Source organism: Alligator mississippiensis, chromosome 4 (genome assembly GCF_030867095.1).
Source record: "Alligator mississippiensis isolate rAllMis1 chromosome 4, rAllMis1, whole genome shotgun sequence".
Lineage (NCBI taxonomy): Eukaryota > Metazoa > Chordata > Crocodylia > Alligatoridae > Alligator > Alligator mississippiensis.
Window position 1 is genome coordinate 188921204 of NC_081827.1, and position 19202 is coordinate 188940405.

At 44.7% G+C, this 19202-nt stretch overlaps 1 protein-coding gene across 1 annotated transcript in view; it reads right to left on the reverse strand.

The window, feature by feature from the left end:
- COL6A1 (collagen type VI alpha 1 chain) overlaps nucleotides 1–6403 on the reverse strand; it is an 80931-nt gene extending 74528 nt beyond the window's left edge. Inside the window, exons 1-2 of the mRNA XM_006260987.4 lie at nucleotides 6111–6403; nucleotides 4898–5027 (exon numbers count right to left, since the gene is read on the reverse strand). Coding sequence (XP_006261049.1) covers nucleotides 4898–5027; nucleotides 6111–6204 — 224 coding nt within the window. The 5' untranslated portion in view covers nucleotides 6205–6403. The remainder of the gene's footprint in view (nucleotides 1–4897; nucleotides 5028–6110) is intronic.
- Nucleotides 6404–19202: the final 12799 nt, after the last annotated feature.

A 19202-nucleotide genomic window follows, 5' to 3' on the forward strand; every position in this document is an offset into this window, starting at 1 on the left:
ACCGCGCAGATCTGGAGTGCAGGTTCCAGTTGCAGCAAAAGCACGTGTGATGGAAGGGAGGTTTGCTGTGGGTCTTGAAAGGATGTGACAGCTGAGACACATATGATGACAGGAGGGGAGACTGGTAGGGGGAGAAACAGGAAAGGCTGGTGGGATCTATACAGAGGGAACCGGGGAAGCAAGAGGAAAACAGGGAGTATGACAAAATATAGCAGTGTGGGGAGTACCATGAGTGAATGGCACCTTGACACAATCATTAAGCACCTCTGCAGTGAATCAATTATTACATAACCTGCTGGCCAAAGCAAGCCCATCAATACCAGTGAATCACCTGCGCAACTGGAAAGGTATCAGGCCAGTCTGAGAGTAAAGAGGACATCCATTATTTCTAGGCTTTGCAAAATTCAATTTTTATGTTTTCATCATTTTGACAGCTAAAATCAATGTTTATTTTTAAGCATTTATTTCAGTTTTTAATGTTTAAAATGTTCAGGGTCGCACAAAATTAGGTTTATGGGGGCAGACAATTGAATAATGACAGTATATTGTTAAAAGCTTTATAAAAATCACGTCAAAATATAAAAAGTAAATATCCATAAATCAATAAATCATACTTGCTTTAAATCATTCTGTTCATTCATTAGGAAAGAGCTGGGGAGGCAGGGACCAGAAGAGGTGGGCAGCTGCACTCCCAGAGCTCTGGGAACCTGGGCAGAGGTGGGGGCCACCTTGCCTGAAATACTCTTCCCCTCCCTTCCCCTCCTTTCCTTTCCTTTCCCCTACCCCACCCCAACCCATCCTGGCTTCTGGTAGTGGTTTGTTTAAGTAGCCTGTTATCTCCCTCCAGCCAGCTTCCTACCCCTGTGAAGGAGCAGCTAATTGCTAAATTAATATTAGGCCACCCATTGTTTTCCTTTTTAATCCCTCTGCCCTGTCCCTCCCTAACTCTCTTTCTCTACTGTCTAGTAACAGGAGTAAGGGTTCCTTGTTACAGTCCCCTTTCTATAAATTTCAATTATTACCAAGGGGAATATTTTTCCATCAGGCTGTTAGTGTAATAGACTTGATGTTAATCGATAAAGATTGAACCACGCCAAACCTAAGGATTTCCATAGACATTCATGGGTTCTCTGGAGGCTCAAGTGGCAAGAAGATGGGGCAAGCCAGTGTGAACCCTGAATAGTTAGCAGGTCATTTTCCTTACATTACTTTGGATAAATATTTCTATATTCCCCTGGGAGTTGGCTATATCAGGGAAATCAGACTGCCAAACACTCACTATGGTCCCGAGAGAGGTCAATGACCAAATAGCAGAATTTTGGCTCAGGTAGAGTTCTAGTACCAGAATAAGCCCCATCACAAGCCCCCAGGTCACCCTGAACCTAAACCTCAACCTTTTGCACAGTCTAGAGATGAGCTGCCCCTTTGTCTCTGTAGCGTAGGAGTGTCTCTCTGGCTGCACATCTGGGCACCATCATAAGCTTCCTGCTGACCCACATGGAAAGAATGCAGATTGTACGGGCTGCTGACAGAGATGGAGCACAGCTACACATCCTGGCTGTGTGTTCCTCAAGAGCTTCCCTGCCCTTCTCTCTCTTCCTAGGAGACAGGGGCTTGTGGGCATTCAGCAAAACTACTGGGAAAGTGCGGGAGTTGTGGGGGCACCTTCCCCAACACCCAGACCTGAAAGCTGGGCATTTTGAGTGGTGCTAGGAGAAGAGGAATGAACACTCTCGGCAGCCCCTGGCATCTCTACTTTAGGGAGGAAAGTGCTACCACCATTTTAAGAAAGTCCCTCTAACATACTGTCTAGCAGTCATCAATTCCTGTGATAGCCTTCGCCCCCTCAAATGTCTTCCCCACCATTCCAAAATTTACCCAGACACTGCTGTTCCCCCTACTCACCCTAACCCTTCCAGCTTTCTTGCCCCAATACTTCATGGAGGCCCAGCAGCAGAACATCTGCATAACACCATGGTGAGTGCCCTTGGGGGAACATATGCTCAACTGCCACCAGTTTGATAAGGGCTGACAGGGACTGGCTCTCTATGCTCAGCATGTGGTAGGTGATTAACTTGGGAGGAGAGCTAACACACGTCATTTCCAGGCAGAAGCCAGTAGGACAATCTATGGTGGTACTAGTAAATCAGGAACAGGACCTTGTCAGCAGATGGCTTACTGGGTAGCTGGGGAAATGGGTCCCTTTTAGATCTGGTGCTACCACCTAAGGTTTCCCTGTGTAGGGGCCTTGCTGAAGCAATCACAGAATACGTTATGACTCCCTTATCAGTAGCAGCCGTGTCAACTTGGCGTTTGAGGGGGTTTCAATAACTAATCATAGTTACCTTAGGGCTGGTCTATTGAGCCAGTCAGCAGCCTGAGGATTCTCTTAATTCCTCCTTAAAAGTCACTATGCACAGGAGGAGGATACCCCAGGATCCTGCTGAAAGCTGTGTGTTCCTGGTCACCAGGCTGCAGTCATTCATGGTTTTTAAGATGAATGTGTTGCAAGGGAAAAGGCTTGAAAGTAAATTAGGAAAGGCTAAGATCATCCAATGGCCAGCTTGGTGAAAAGCCCCATCCAGCAATCTAGTATCTGTGGGCTAAGCTCTGCTTCTCCCATTGCTCCCTGCCAACAACACCAGACTTGTGCATAGTGTGGGTGCTTCCCTGGAGTCCTGCACCCTGAGGAGCATAGTCTCCCAGCACTGCAGTTATCTGTGTAGACACATACTACAGAGGGGTTTTTGCGGACAGCAACATCACTACATGATACAAGCGATACAAGAGAAATGTGCTGCCACAATTTAAGAAGGGCCGGGAGTTGCTTAGTGTTTACCAGCTAGCAGGGCTGTGTGAAATATCGCTGGGTGTTTTGTTTCACTGGTGTTTCGACTCGCTTCGAGCTCGAAACAGTGAGATCAAAATGAAACAAAAGGCTTCAAAACAGCCTTGGAACAAAATGAGGGCACTCGAAATGTTTCAAAAGTTTCAAAACATTTTGAGTTTCGAAGCTGGGCTTGCTTGCAGGGAAACAGAAACTAAGAAGGAGGGGGGAGAGCGGGGAAGGACTGCTCTGATATTGACTGTGTAGCTGGCCAGTGACTGTGATCCTTCCCTGAGGTCCCTTGCAATCCCAATGCTCTGGGGGAGGGACGGAAAAACCGCTGCATCTTAACACACGCACAGAGTCACACCTCACGAGTTTTGCTTGTCAGCAGTTTGAGGTGCAGTTTCCCAGAAACCCCTGCACCTATCTCCTTGAAACTTGGCAGACCTCATGCCCTCAGAAGGGGATACCATCCCTGCAAATCTCATCTGAATCGGGCAAGAAATGACAAAGTTATAGGCAGTTTCATGCTTCCCCATTATAGCCTATGGGAGAAACGTCGAAACAGCATTGAGACAGTGAAACAGTTTCGATGAAACAAAATGGAACAGTGCTTTCAAAATGAAATGAAATGAAACTTGAAACAAAACACTGTCCTGGCCAAATGGCGAAACGGAAGTCAAAACGAAACGGTGCTGTTTCGCACAGCTCAACCAACTAGCCCTGAACTCCTTTAGCCAGTCAGATTTAACACTGACCTGACAAAGAGAATCTAAAGGAGAAATCTGTACATAAAACATGGTAATAACTTTAATCCCCTACAACAAGCACCTAAGAAGATATAAAATAAAATTGGACCAGGAAACTTGTTATATGTTAAGTATTGTTAAGCTTTGCAGGATTCAATTTTTAATTGATAAACATTGGTTTTGCCTGACACTCAAAAGACTGATAGAAAAATATTTCTGTTGGCAATCAAAATTTACATAAAGGAAATGTAAAAAAAAATATATATATAAAAATACATATATACATATATATATATATATATATATATATATATATATTTTTTTTTTTTTTTACATTTCCTTTATGTAAATTTTGATTGCCAACAGAAATATTTTTCTATCAGTCTTTATATATATAGCTATGAGGGAGGTAAGGAAATTCAGAGCAGGGGGTACTGTGCTCATGCACAGACCAGTCACTGCAGAAGCTGGGGGGCCATACTGGTAAGGCAGTGCTGGGAGGGGTGGGTGGAGGGTCTGGGTGGTCACTCTTAGTCCCTGCTGGGACTGGGGCCAAGCTCCCACAGAGCCCAGCCTGGCCTCTGCAGGAGTTTGGCCCCTGCCTCAATCATGCAAAGGCTCAGCTGGGCCGAGCCAGCTGCATGGGAATTTGGCCCCTGGACTGTCTGGGATCTGGGCAGAGCAAGGGGCCAGAGGCACCAAGCTCCTAGGTGCTACCAGCTCTCCCCTCAAAACCCCACTCCCAGCATAGCCTTACTGGCACAGACCCTAGCTCCTGCAGTGGGCACTGTGTGCATGTGCTAAATTGATAAAAATCGGAAAACACCCCTAATTTCAGGCAATCCTGAAGATCTGAATTGATAAAAATCAAAATAAATGATTAAAAAAAGCTATTGATTTTTACTGTCAACATAATAAATAATAATAAATCTCATTTTGCCAAGCCTAAATATTGTTAAAGGAATGCTGCCACCTGCAGTTTGGAGTGGAGATGTGCAGAATAACTCCACTTTATTGGGGAAACACAAGACAGACAACTTTTTTTTTTTTTAAAAGAGCATCAAGCTTGCGTGTACAAAGTCTATGGGGCCACAGATATTCTCTTTTCATTTTTTAGACAGATATACATTTCCCTGAGGCATACATATACAATCACCAGAAAGCCTAATACAAATTCCCAAGTACATGATCCCTTCAGTAGTGCCACTTTTTTTTTTTACACTATTACATACAGATTGCACAGAATATCAGCAGAAAATTAGAATGATGTAATAAGCATAGGGGGAAGGGGAAGAAAAAGATATCCATTTATATTTACCTGTCCGTTAACTTATCAATGAACCGGTTGGTAAAGTCTTTCACTTGGTCAACCAAATCTCCAATTGGCTTCACCCTTAAAGCAACACTTTCTGAGGTATCCAGAACAAAAAACAGATCCACAGGGCAATCTGCAATAAAGAAGAAAAAAAAGAGAGAGAAAGACAAAGAATTTAAAATACTGTGATGCTATACATTTCAGTTGTTCTACAAGATATAACAGGGTAGACTTGGTTTTCCATGGGTCATGGTGAAACATATGTGCAAGAGAGAGAGCTAATGCATTTTGTTAAAGAACATCTGAAATCTAAAGCCCTTTCTAATATGCTCTCAACTCTTAACACTTCCATGTGCCAGAACACAAAATATGTATATAAACTCTAAGACTTCTATGGCATTTCTGCTTTATGATTTGTGGTAAGTTGCTTTGAATGTGAAGTCATATTCAAAAGAATTTTTCTTCATTAGCTTTAACATCTTTCTCCCCAAACTTGGTATTTTTTTCACATTGACTGTTGCAGTTTTTAAAGTGGAAGTCTGTTTCTCCAGGCTTCTCTGCTCTAAATAGGATCTAATTTCATCCTTATAAAATGTTTCATGAAACAAGTGTTATTATTTAAAACAATATCCAGACATAGCATTAAAGTTTCATCTTGTATGCCTTTCCCCATTACAGAATAAAAATAATTACAACTAAGAGAGGAATCATTTTCTGCAACAGGAACCCATACAATTGTTACAAGTAAAGGAAAAAACCTAAAAAAAATATATATTTTTATAGATTGTGGTAAAATGTTAAAAAAAATATTTACAACACATGTCAGAATGTTAAACACTTTGCTAGTTGCTTCTTTTATATTTCTTTACTAATCACCATCCCCAGCTAATAACACACATGGCAGGTATAAGAGAGCAGAAGATAACTGGAAAATAAAAAACTCCTGGACGCATAGAGAGGTGAGGGAAGCAAGTCGATCTTAGACAGGCCCTTTAAATAATCGATTTAAAATAATCAATCTAAAATTGATTTCTTCTAAAAATCCAGGCAAATCTAAAGCTGCATTGTAAACAACGTGAAAAGCCTTTTCCAAAGTGCAAAGAATAAGGTAACACAGTAGTATGTCCATTTGAAGTCAGATACAAGTTTTCACATTGTAGAAAACTATTAGGAATATGAGAAGAGAATAAAGTACAGCAGAAAGTGACTTTCTTACCTTCAAATTTCACAACTGTTTGCTGAGCCAGTGCCCCTTTCCATAGGAAACAGACTTCAAGTAGGAAAGGGAACAAAAATGTTCTTAACCTCATCTTGACAGTTTCAGATTACCATTTAGGGATATTTAAGAAAAGAAAGGGAAGGAGAAACTAATGAAGCCAGAGGGGAAGGAGTTTTTACCCAACTTGAGGATTTTTTCTAACTTTCTACTGTATTTCTGCAGGAGGAGGAGTTGGAGAGGGAGTTAAGATGAGAAGGAGATGGATATTGTAGAAGCTGGTTTCTCAGCTCTGGAGGGAGGGATTTTCTCTGTCCGTTTCAGCTCAGCCAGCTCAGTGAGTCACTGACACACGCACACACAGTCCTATCTTAGGAGCCTTTTTCTTTAATCAAAGTGTCTTTTTCCTTTTCATATATTGTTGCACCTTCAAAATCATCTTGATCTTCATCAAATCATAATTTCAAAAATATTTTGCACTCTCTCCCTCTTTACCAAACTTATCTTGCAATGCTTTATGATTTAATGATTAATGGCATAGCTACATGGATCTTAGTCTCAGAAGAAGAATCCAGATGGCATAAGCCTAAATATAGAATCCCTTCAGTTACAAAAAAATCTGCACATCATTTTTTGACTCAGTTGTTAACTTCTGTGCGGGCCAGTCCTAGCATCATTGATCAAATTGCCCATTGAAGTCAAAGGTTGTTGTGTCAGATGGCATTCAAGACTCATTTCAAATTCTGGCAGGCCTGGCCCACTCTCAAAATAAAGACTCAAGGTCTGATTTTCTCACGGCTTCTACTTTATGGAGACAGGCACTCCCTACCCCCGTACCTCTCCCAAACCAAAGCATGGGAAAAACAAATGTTGCCCCTTTGATTTGCAGATGTGAAGATAACTCTGCATAGTGAGAAGCAGTAAGGCTTTCTAGCTTCTTATTCCAGAGATGGCATTTTCCTCCCCAGCTCATATAGTTCTTTGTACAATGAATGAGAATCTCGCATCGGCTCACACCATCTATACACCCAATACCACTATCACTCTTGACTACATGTGAATCCCAACAACAGTAGGCTCATGGACTAGGTTGACTTCCTTTCATGATTTACTATACAGCCACTAGAGCAAAATCTATACTGCTGTACATTCACAAGGAGATTTAGGAGCCCAACTCAGCTACTCAGATTTAAAAGTGTTCACTATAAAGTATAAGTGTTTATATATCAATGTGAGAACCCCACAGAAAAGAAAGAAAGAAATCAAAGGACAGGTAGTCCAAAGTATCTGCCAAATGCCCCCAAACCCTTCAATGTAACATAAATCTCTGAAGTATAGTGGAATGATAGAAACCAAGGCAATAATGTAATATTTAGATGTGGCCTGTTCCGAAGGAAAAGATTAATCAGTAGTGATTGGAGAGTAATACCAAACCTAAAAGTTTCCATAGTGTCTCTCGGATACAGTTTCCGAGTGAAAGGTACTACATAGCATAATTTGCATAAATAGTCTTAATTGTAGGAAATAAATATTTTAATGGGTTTATGTTACTGGATTCCACCTCTGGAAAAGAACCTTGAGTGAATAATGCTGTGGGAGATCAATGAGACAATTAAGAGTCAAACGGCAATAATTAATAAACAGCTTTGATTTTCTGCAGATAAAAAGTCAATAATTACCATATGACAAGGTTAAGAGAAGCAGTTTTGTTAGGTTTCATAACCTAAACCTTACCTCTTGGAACTGCTAGTACTAGAGCACAGAAGTCTAGAGAAGAGGCTATTGATGTAACATACACAGCTGTTAACTGAAAAAGTAACTATAGCTGAATTACTTAGTATTCATGACCATAGTAATCATCATCCAGGTGAAAGATCCTAGCAGCCACTAGCTTGGTGACAATTAACTTTAGAAAGGATGATTTAAAAATCAGAATGCAATTTTAAAGTCAAAAAAGAAAAAATGACAAGTATTTAGATGCATGGAAACTATATAATCTTATCCCCAAAAACCATGCACATTCCTAGAAAAAAGAGGAGGCAACAGAAGTTTAGTTAAATGGAAGTTCAACAGGCTATTTCAGTCAAACAGGCTGTCTTCAAACACTGGAAATCCAGCCTAAGTGAATACAACAGAGAGGGGCCTTAACAGCTGCAACTAAAATGGAAATTTGGATGCTCAGATGAAATTTGAATGAAATAGATATACTTTCTGCATGTAAATTAAGTAGAAATCCTGCAAGATCACCAACAGGTCCACTGAGGAGTGCTTAGAAGGTATAAGAACAGTAAAGAAAAATTACTGGTTTGAATTAATCTTTTGTAAGAGAGGGTACAGGAGAGACATATGCCCCAGCTGACTCTATTCAGCTAATAAAGACAAGGCACTGTAGTGTCAAAAATCAGAGCTAGATAAATCAAATAATAAATTCTTCACCTGTCACAAAAAGCTTTACATTAGTACTAGTCTGGTTAAAACTCTGTAAAAGTAGAATTATGAGACACCTAGTGGAAAATGATAGGATAAGCGTTCATCTGTAGGGCTTTGGCAAAAGAAAATCTCTCCTATCCCCAAGAACCATCTCAGCATAGTAACAAGATACTACTACTATTACTTTTTAATTGTATTGCCACCTATCTAGGAGCCATGTTTAATCAGGATTAACTAAGGGCTATGCATTTCTGTGGATAATTAGAACATCCAGAATTCTGGTAGGAAAGATAAGACCCTTCTGTCTGTAAGAAATGTGAATGTTCATGCGAAAGAAACAAAGCAACAAACCCAGCCCACCATGCTCCTATTTGGAGACCAGATCTCCATTGCCAAACAAAACCTAGCTGCTGCTTCCATGCACCTATGCCACTAGCACTGCTCACCACTTCCCGACAGCCCTTCATTATCCCTCTTCCTCATCCCACAGGACACTAAAAGCAAAGTGAAAAGGAAAGAGGACGGGACAGAAAAGTTAAAGTTAACCCATCATCTTCCTCAGAGCCCCAGCCTGAAAATGAAGAACAGAAACTCCCAAGAGGCGAACCGGAAGAGCAAGCATAAGTCAGAGACTATTCTGATGTGCTGGGTGAATTGTTCCTTCCTTCAAGAAAAGGAATCATCAGTGCCTGTTATAATCTTTCTACCTGGCCCTCACTCCAAGAAGTGGAGAAAAAATGTCTAGAGTCCAGATCTGAAGTGTACTACCTAGGCACCCTAAAACTGACTTTAGGTTCCTGACCCCACAAGAGGCATCCAGAACCCAGATTTAAGTGTCTGGATTATACAGTGCATGGTCAGAATTAGGAACCTCAGAATGGTATCCTGAGCAGGGATCCAAACAGGGCTAGCCAAAAAGAAACACTTAGCCAGGGGTAGGTCTAAAAATGCCCCTCCGGAGGTTAGATGCCAGAGTAAGGGCTGCTTGGAGGCACCTCCATCTACACAGGACCCAGAGCCAGAGCCAGAACTCCTTCAAAGAACTGAACAGGGTTGACTGGTCTTTATTTAAATGCGAGGATGTGATGCGGCCAGCCACCATATTATATAACAGCTTAGTGGCCAAAACAGTCACCCAGAAAGTGGGAGAACTGAATTCTAGGTCCTTTGCAATCTCAGGGGGCACGTCTACATGTGCATTTACTGTGCATTAAAATTTACTGTACAGTAAGCGGGTTTAGGCTGGCATCTACATGTGCAGGCATTAAAGCACAGTAATGCTGTATGTGGACCAACTTGGGACTAAAGTTAGTCCCAAGTCAGTCCACTCACACAGTGTTACTGTGCAATAAAGTGTCTCTATATGCATTACTGTGTAGTAACTGATCAGATGTAAGTTTGGTACTTGCATGATGCAAGTATCAAATTTATGCTCAAGTCAGCATAAGGCCCCATATTTACTGTGCAGTATGGGTGTTCACATGTAAATGCTACCCATACTGTACAGTAATTTCTGGTTACTGTGCAGTAAATGTGCACGTGTATGCACCCAGGGAGTTCTACCCATACCTCCTGCCTGCCAGAAGAGCAGTCTAACCATTAAGCTGTAGGCAAAGCAGAGGTGAAAAAAGGTGACCTCCTGCTTTGAGCTACTAGGTAGTAAAGAATGCAAGATTCAAGAGGCCAGAGACCATAGGCACAAGAGGGAACATGACCATGTAGCCTAATAGATAGGGAGTTTGCCTGGGAGAGGAGAGAAAAGTCTTCTCAATTCATATAAATAAAGAAACCCAGAAGAGAACTGAGACCTCTAAGATGTGGTGGAGACCAAAGACAAACTAGATATGACCCAACTACTGAATCAAGCCTTTGCCTTAGCCTTTAGTAAGAATGAAGTGGTACCAAATTGTGTGGTACCAAATATGAACAAAAACTTAGAGCCCTCACTCTAAAGGACTGGAGAGGAAATTAGAAGAGCTTAGATTTTTTACCTTAGTAAAATGAAGTTGAGAGGGGATATAATAACTTTTACAAATACTGGTTTATTTGTGGAGTGAATATCAGAGGGAGAAGATGTATTTAAGTTAAAGAACAATCAGCAGAAAATCAAATGGCTACAAATTAATTGCAAATACATTTAGACTGGAAATGAAAAGAAGGTTTCGAACTATGGAAGGAGTAACGTTTTAGAATGTCTTTGATGCAAAAGAGGTGGGGTACAAAGAAGCCAAAGCATTTCAGCATGGAGATTAGCAAGATTATAAAAGGGAAAACATGAGAGGACAGGGTGTTTTAGGCTCTGTAGTCAGCTCAGGTGCTATATAAAACCCATGGTTGGGTTGAAAGTTAACTCCCTCTGTCTGTGGAAGATGTCTGGCCATCCTATGATGATTCATAAGTCTAAATCCAATTTTCAAAATTAACTGAGGGCCAAGTCTGTAAAGATGTTTATGTATCTGACCATCTATCTGCTGTAGAGTGTCTGAATGTATTTGAGGATCCAGGACTTCACAGGCAAAGTAAGCTCCTAGACTACTGCACCGGGCAGCAGAGTTTCAGGAAAAGGTGAATACCCCTCAGTGGTGGAAGAACAGGTTAGGGACTATTTAGAAAAGCCAGATGTGACAGGTCCATGGGGCCAAATGTAATGCATCCAACGGTACTGGGGAAGTTAGCTGATGTGACTGCAGATCCACTGACCATTATCTTTAAAAATTTATTGCAATTGGAGGGAGGTCCCGGATGGTTGGAAAAGGGTAAATATAGTGGCCATCTTTAAGAAAAAGAAGGAGGAGGGTCCAGCGAACTACAGATCAGTCAGCCTCATCTCAGTCCCCAGAAAGATCATGGAGCAGGTCCTCAATAAATCCATTTCTAAGCACTTGGAGGAAAAGAAAGTGATCAGGAACAGTCAGCATGGATTAACCAAGCGCAAGTCATGCCTAACCAATCTGATTGCCTTCTATGATGAGATACCTGGCTCTGTGGATGCAGGAAAGCAGTGTATGTGATATACCTTGACTTTAGCAAGGCTTTTGATATGGTCTCCCACAGCATTCTTGCAAACAAGCTGAGGAAGGATGGGTTGGATGAATGGACTGTAAGGTGGATAGAAAGTTGGCTGGATCATTCAGCTCAATGGGTAGCGATCAATGGCTTGAGGTCTAGTTGGCAGCTGGTATCAAGTAGAGTGCCTTGGGGCTGGTCTTGGGGCTGTTTTTGTTTTGGTCTTGGGGCTGGTTTTGTTTAATGTCTTCATCAACAATCTGGAAGATAGGATGGATTGCACCCCAAGCAAGTTCGCAGGTGAGAAAAAGCTGGGGGGAGTAGTAGATAAGCTGGAGAGTAGGGCTAGGATTCAGAGTGACCTAAACAATTTGGAGGATTGAGCCAAAAGAAATCTCATGAGTTTCAACAAGGACAAGTGCAAAGTCCTGCACTTAGGATGGAACAATCCCATGTACCCCTGCAAGCTGAGGACCAACTGGCTAAGCAGCAGCTCTGCAGAAAAGGACCTGGGGATTACAGTGAACAATAAGTTGGATATGAGTCAACAGTGTGCTCTTCTTGCCAAAAAGGCTAACAGCATACTGGGTTGCATTAGTGGGAGCATTGCCAGCAGATTGAGGGAAGTAATTATTCCCCTCTATTTTGAACTGGTAAGGTCACATCTGGAGTACTGTGGACAAGTTAGAGACAGTCCAGCAGAGAGCAATGAAAATGGTTCAGGGGCTGAGGCACAAGATTTATGAGGAAAGGCTGAGGGAACTGGACTTATTTAGTAGGGCTATGCAAAGTTTCAGTCCCTGATTTGATTCGGTGGAGATTTGGCCCAATTCAACGGCCAAATCTCTGAATCTGAATCTAATCAGAGGACCCTTTAAACTCTCTGAATAGATTCAAAGCGATTTGAAAAGATTTGGAGATTTGGACATATATACAGCTTTACATGTTTTTTCTACATACCTCTAGGTAGCAGGCAGCTTGTGAGTGCTGCGATGCTGGAGTGCATAGAGCATCCCACAGAAGTGCAGGAGGCTCCCCACCACGCTCCGCTGCAGACCCAGAAGTAGACCAAAAGCACTTCCGGTCCACTTCTGGGTCCACTGGGGAGTGTGCAGGGGAGCCCCCCTGCACCCTCTTGGCTTGGCAACTGGTGCCTCCTAGGTTGGGAGGGGCACCTGGGGTCCACCTCTGGCTAATAGCCGAGCTAGGGAGGTGCAGGGCAGTGGGGGGAGCAGCACACTCCCTGGCAGACCCAGAAATGGACTGGAAGTAGTTCTGGTCCACTTCTGGGTTTGCTGCCAAGTACACTTGAGAGTCCCCCTGCGCTGCTGTGGGACGCTCCATCCACCCCAGCATCTTAGTGTTCACAAGCTGTACCTGCTACCTCAAGGTATGTAGAAAAAACTTTTAAAGCTGTGCCTATGTCCAAATCGCTGATTCTCCGAATCAGCATTGAAACTTCAGATTTGGATTTGACTGAATCGAATCAGGGACAGTGATCTGAATCAATGAATCGAATCAATGTCCCTGATTTGGCAACGGGGGATGACATGTTAGGGGACCTCCAGATCGGTAGCCATCTGGGGGACAGTGATCACCTAATAATAGAATTCACCGTAAGATGTCGAGCGGGTAAGGTAACTAGTAGGGTGAAAGTGCTACACTTTAGGAAAGCTGATCTCAATGAACTCAGGCAATTAGTCAAGGACGCACTGCAAAGTAGGAGTTTTGAAGTGATGGGAGCCCAAGAAGGGTGGCTGTGCATTAAGGAAACGATCCTTTGGGCACAAAGCAAGATGAGCCCCGAGCGAGGCAAAAGAGGGAAAGGGGCCAGGAAGCTTCCCTGGCTGACCAGAGAAATCCAGGGCAGCCTAAGGGCCAAAAGGGGAGCACATAAAAAGTGGAAACAGGGAGAGATCACCAAAGACGAATATACCTCCTCTGCTCGTGCTTGTAGGGAGGCAGTTAGACGGGCCAAAGCTACCATGGAGCTGAGGATGGCAACTCAAGTAAAAGACAACAAGAAATTGTTTTTTTAGATATATAGGGAGTAAAAGGAAGGCCCAGGGAGGAATAGGACCCCTGCTAAATGGGCAGAAACAATTGGTGACAGACAGGGGGGACAAGGCTGAACTCCTCAACGAGTTCTTTGCCTCAGTGTTCCTAAGTGAGGGGCATGACAAGTCTCTCACTGGGATTGTAGAGAGGCAGCAGCAAGGAACCAGACTACCATGCATAGACCCTGAGATGGTGCAGAGTCATTTGGAAGAACTGGATGCCTTTAAGTCGGCAGGCCCGGATGAGCTCCGTCCAAGGGTGCTGAAGGCACTGGCCGACATCATTGCACAGCCACTGGCGGGAATATTTGAAAGCTCGTGGTGCATGGGCCAAGTCCCAGAGGACTGGAAAAGGGCCAATGTGGTCCCCATTTTCAAAAAGGGGAGGAAGGAGGACCCGGGCGACTATAGGCCAGTCAGTCTCACCTCCATCCTCGGCAAAGTCTTTGAAAAAATTATCAAGGCTCACATTTGTGAGAGCCCGGCAGGACAAATTATGCTGAGGGGAAACCAGCACGGGTTCATAGCAGGCAGATCATGCCTGACTAATCTAGTCTCTTTTTATGACCAGGTTACGAAACGCCTGGACACAGGAGGAGGGGTGGATGTTACTTAGACTTCAGGAAGGCCTTCGATACGGTATCCCACCCCATACTGGTGAACAAGTTAAGAGGCTGTGACTTGGATGACTACACAGTCCGGTGGGTGGCGAATTGGCTGTAGGGTCACACCCAGAGAGTCGTGGTAGATGGGTCGGTTTCGACCTGGAAGGGTGTGGGCAGTGGGGTCCCGCAGGGCTTGGTCCTTGGACCGATACTCTTTAATGTCTTCATCAGTGACTTGGACGAGGGAGTGAAGTGTACTCTGTCCAAGTCTGCAGATGACACAAAGCTATGGGGAGAAGTGGACACGCCGGAGGGCAGGGAACAGCTGCAAGCAGACCTGGACAGGTTGGACAAGTGGGCAGAAAACAACAGAATGCAGTTCAACAAGGAGAAATGCAAAGTGCTGCACCTAGGGAGGAAACATGTCCAGCACACCTACAGCCTAGGAAATGACCTGCTGGGTGGCACGGAAGTGGAAAGGGATCTTGGAGTCCTAGTGGACTCCAAGATGAACATGAGTTGGCAGTGTGACGAAGCCATCAGAAAAGCCAATGGCACTTTATCGTGCATCAGCAGATGCATGACGAATAGGTCCAAGGAGGTGATACTTCCCCTCTATCGGGTGCTGGTCAGACTGCAGTTGGAGTACTGCGTGCAATTCTGGGCGCCACACTTCAAGAAGGATGCAGATAACCTGGAGAGGGTCCAGAGAAGGGCCACTTGTATGGTTAAGGGCCTGCAGACCAAGCCCTACGAGGAGAGACTAGAGAAACTGGACCTTTTCAGCCTCCGCAAGAGAAGGTTGAGAGGCGAACTTGTGGCTGCCTATAAGTTCATCACGGGGGCACAGAAGGGAATTGGTGAGTATTTATTCACCAAGGCGTCCCCGGGGGTTACAAGAAATAATGGCCACAAGCTAGCAGAGAGCAGATTTAGATTGGACATTAGGAAGAACTTCTTCACAGTTCGAGTGGCCAAGGTCTGGAACGGGCTCCCAAGGGAGGTGGTGCTCTCCCCTACCCTGGGGGGTCTTCAAGAGGAGGTTAGATGAGTATCTAGCTGGGGTCATCTAGACCCAGCACTCTTTCTTGTTTATGCAGGGGGTCGGACTCGATGATCTATTGAGGTCCCTTCCGATCCTAACATCTATGAATCTATGAATCTATAAAATATCTTATAATAGATGTTTGACTTTTAGTATATGATTTCATTTCTTTTCTGGTTCCAAGATGGCAACCCCCAGCTCCCAAAAGGAATACTTCCAGGGGCCAAAGGGAGAGACATCAAGTGGAAAAGGTCAGGGGTTAGAGTTGGGACTTCCGGTCCAAAAATGGCAACCGGGGCAGAGCAGCTGTCTGGGGCAAGGCTACCACTGTGGCCCTCAACAGCTCACCAAAACTCATTAAGTGGCCCTCCAGACAAAATAATTGCACACTCCTGAATTAAAGACTGCTGCATCTACATTTCAGAAAGATCTGTTTCTCTGAGGGGAAGGATTAACAATGAGACTGATATTGGGAATCTAGATTGATGCTACATGTAGGATTTCATAGATTTCATAGACATGAGGGCTGGAAGGGACCTTGGGAGATCATCAAGTCCAGCCCCCCGCCCCAGGGGCAGGAAGTTAGCTGGGGTGAAAGGATCCCAGCAAGATAAGCGTCCAAACACTTCTTAAAGGAGACCAGAATAGGTTCGCCACCTCTGGAGGGAGTTTATTCCAGGCCTTGGGGGCTCAGACAGTAAAGAAGTTTTTCCTTATGTCCAGCCTAAAATGGTCTCGGAGGAGTTTGTGACCATTGGTCCTTGTCATCCCTTGGGGCGCTCTGGCAAACAGAGGTTTCCCCAGATCCTGACGCACACCCCTGATGTATTTATAGGCTGCCACCAGGTCACCCCTGAGCCTACGCTTTTCCAGGATGCTACTAATATTCTGTGAAGGGGACTACAAGGCTTGTCCTGCTCCTTCCTCCATGGCTGAAAAAGTTCCCTTGGTACCTAACCTGAGGCATCGTCACCAGGTAAGAGGGGAAACCATATCCCATCTGCATCATGGGGGCTGTGTGGGGCAACAAGCAGAGGTTGGGTGGAGTTGAGGCATGAGCATGCTGGGGAGGAGTGACCTTGTGGGTGCTATAAAAAAAATCTGTATCATATCTCCTGGATGTAGGATGCCTCTCTATGTTCTTAGTCCAGCACCTCTATTTGGACTAGGCCCTTGGCAGTCTCCCTCTCTTTTCAAAAGGGGCCTGGAAGCTGGAGGTTTGGGGTAAGAGGCATATTGGGAAGCAATGTGTACATCTAATGAGACTGTGAATACCCAAGGCAAAAGGGTTTCCTTCGGACAGCCTGGGATTCATACTCTTTGCAGTAGGCGTGTGTGAAATGGGCCCTATTTGATTCAGATTTGGCCCAAATAGGGGACAGTGATTCAATTTGTTGATTCGGATCACTGTCCCTGATTCAATTTGGCCAAATCTGAATCTGAAGATTCAATGCTGATTCGGAGAATCAGCAATTTGGCCATAGACACAGCTTTAAATGTATTTTCTACATACCATGAGGTACCAGGTGTGGCTTGTGAATGCTGCGATGCTGGGGTGGATGGAGTGTCCCACAGGAGCATGGGGGGGGGGGGTCCCCACATGCTCAGGGGCGAACCCGGAAGTGGACCAGAAGTACTTCCAGTGCACTTCCAGGTCCTCAAGGGAGCACACTGCTGGGGCCCCCCATGCCACCCCCCGCTTGGCCATCATCTGCAGGGGGACCCTGGGTGCCCCCCCCCAGACTCAGGAGGCACCAGTCACCAAGCCAGGTGAGTGGTGGGGGGCCCCACTGCACACTTTCCAGAAGACCCAGAAGTGGACCAGAAGTGCTTCTGATCCACTTCTGGGTCTGCTGCTGAGTGTGCTGGGGAGCCCCCCATGCTTCTGGGGGACACTCTATGTGCCCCAGCATCGCAGCATTCACGAGCCGCCTGCTACCTAGAGTTATGTAGAAAAAACTTTTAAAGCTGTCTCTATGTCCAAATCGCCAAATCTTTCCGAATTGATTCGGAGGGTTCCAATTCAATTCGGAGAGGTTAAAGGGTCCTCTGATTCAATTCAGATTTGGAGATTAGGCCACTCAATCGGGCCAAGTCTCTGCTGAATTGAATCAGAGACCAAAGCTTCACACAGCCCTACTTTGCAGAACTAGTTAGTAAAAGAGAACTGATTTCCTTTCTGTCTCATCCTCCCATGTGTTCTTAGCAAAATACTGGTGCAGAGCAAAAAACTGTTGCACTCAGCCTCACTGCTATTGTAGATTTTATTCATTTTATTTTTACAGCAAAAGACATTATAGAGAAACTGTCTCTAACTTAAAATGTTCCTCACTGCTTTGTAGAGTAGCAAACTGGAAGGGAGCCTGCAAGTCCCAGTAAAAGATCTAATGATAATGGTATGGTTTTGCAATGCATCTTTTACCATATTTGGGAAGTGGTGCACATCTGTAGTTGATCAAGAACACATGCTTTTCTAGCAGGCGCACAGCTGCACCCAATCCCTGCAGTGCACAGCAAAGGCAGCCTTTCCAACCAAAGAGTAACAGCGCCATCAGGGTTGCCGAGCAAAGACTGCAGCTAGTTTGCTAATTCCATAAGTTCTCAGCAGCCCTGGCCACAGAGATCCCGTCCATTTTAAAGTTTGTTTTTTGTCCGAGTTGCTTTCTGTGTTAAATCAGAGCTAAGAATCTTTTTTTTTTTTTTTAATTTATGCTTTCCTAGGTTTTGTTATTTTCAGAGATACAGTCCACATATTTGATCCTCACCATGTTCATAAAACAGCACCAATGTACGTGTGGATAGGAACGTGTGGGAAACCAGAATTCATGTTCCGAACAATTTGTGAGCTAAACGCTACACTGTGCCGGCTCTACCACTGGAGTTCAAGGTGGGGCCAGGGGTGAGGAGCCAGCTGCTGCTGTCGCCTTAATGCTCCCCTGTACACAGGGACTGCTCCCTGTCAGTGCCTCCAGGGCACATGCCATTCTTCAAGGGCAGTTCAGTTAGCCTATGGGGAACTTCAAGTGTGGGAGGTTACACTTGCCTGAGGGGCACTCTTTTTTGGTACCCTGCCTCAACTGGATCTGCCTGGCCCCTCTCCTCATAGGTATTGCTGTCCAAAGAGAAATGATTCATATTACGTGGCAGATGCAGAAAGCTCAGCCAGTCTGGGCTTGTGGGACGTGAAGATTCTACATATACAGTGTGAATGCACAAATCCCATTGCAGAACAGGCAATGAAAATAAAGTAGGATCAGAGTGTCTAGATCACCTTTCATAGTTCCATAGTTGGTAGGGTCGGAAGGGACCTGAGCAGATCAAGTTCTAACCCCTGCCATGGGAGGAAAGAGTACTGTGGTCAAATGACCCTGGTGGGTGTTCATCTAGCCTCCTCTTAAAGACCCCCAGGGTAGAAGCCAGCACCACTTCTCTTGGAAGTTGGTTCCAGATCCTAGCCGCCCTGACAGTGAAGTAGCGCCTCCTGATGTCTAGTCTGAATCTACCCTCTGCCAGCTTGTGACAGTTATTTCTAGTCACTCCTGGTAGCACTCGGGGGAACAGGGACTCCCCCAATGCCTACTGGTCCCCCCTGACTAGTTTGTAAACGGCCACTAGATCCCCCCTCAGCCTTCTCTTGTGGAGGCTGAACAGGTTCAGGTCCCGTAGCCTCTCATCATAGGACCTGCCCTGCTGTCCCCTGACCATGCAAGTGGCCCTCCTCTGGACCCTCTCCATGTTGTCCACATCTCTCCTGAAGTGCGGTGCCCAGAACTGGATGCAGTACTCCAACTGCGGCCTGACCAGTGCCGCGTAGAGGGGGAGGATCATCTCCTTGGACCTACTTGAGTTGCATCTGTGGATACATGACAAGGTACGGTTGGCCTTCCTGACTGCGCCCCCACACTGTCAGCCCATGTTCATTTTGGCGTCAATAATGACTCCAAGATCC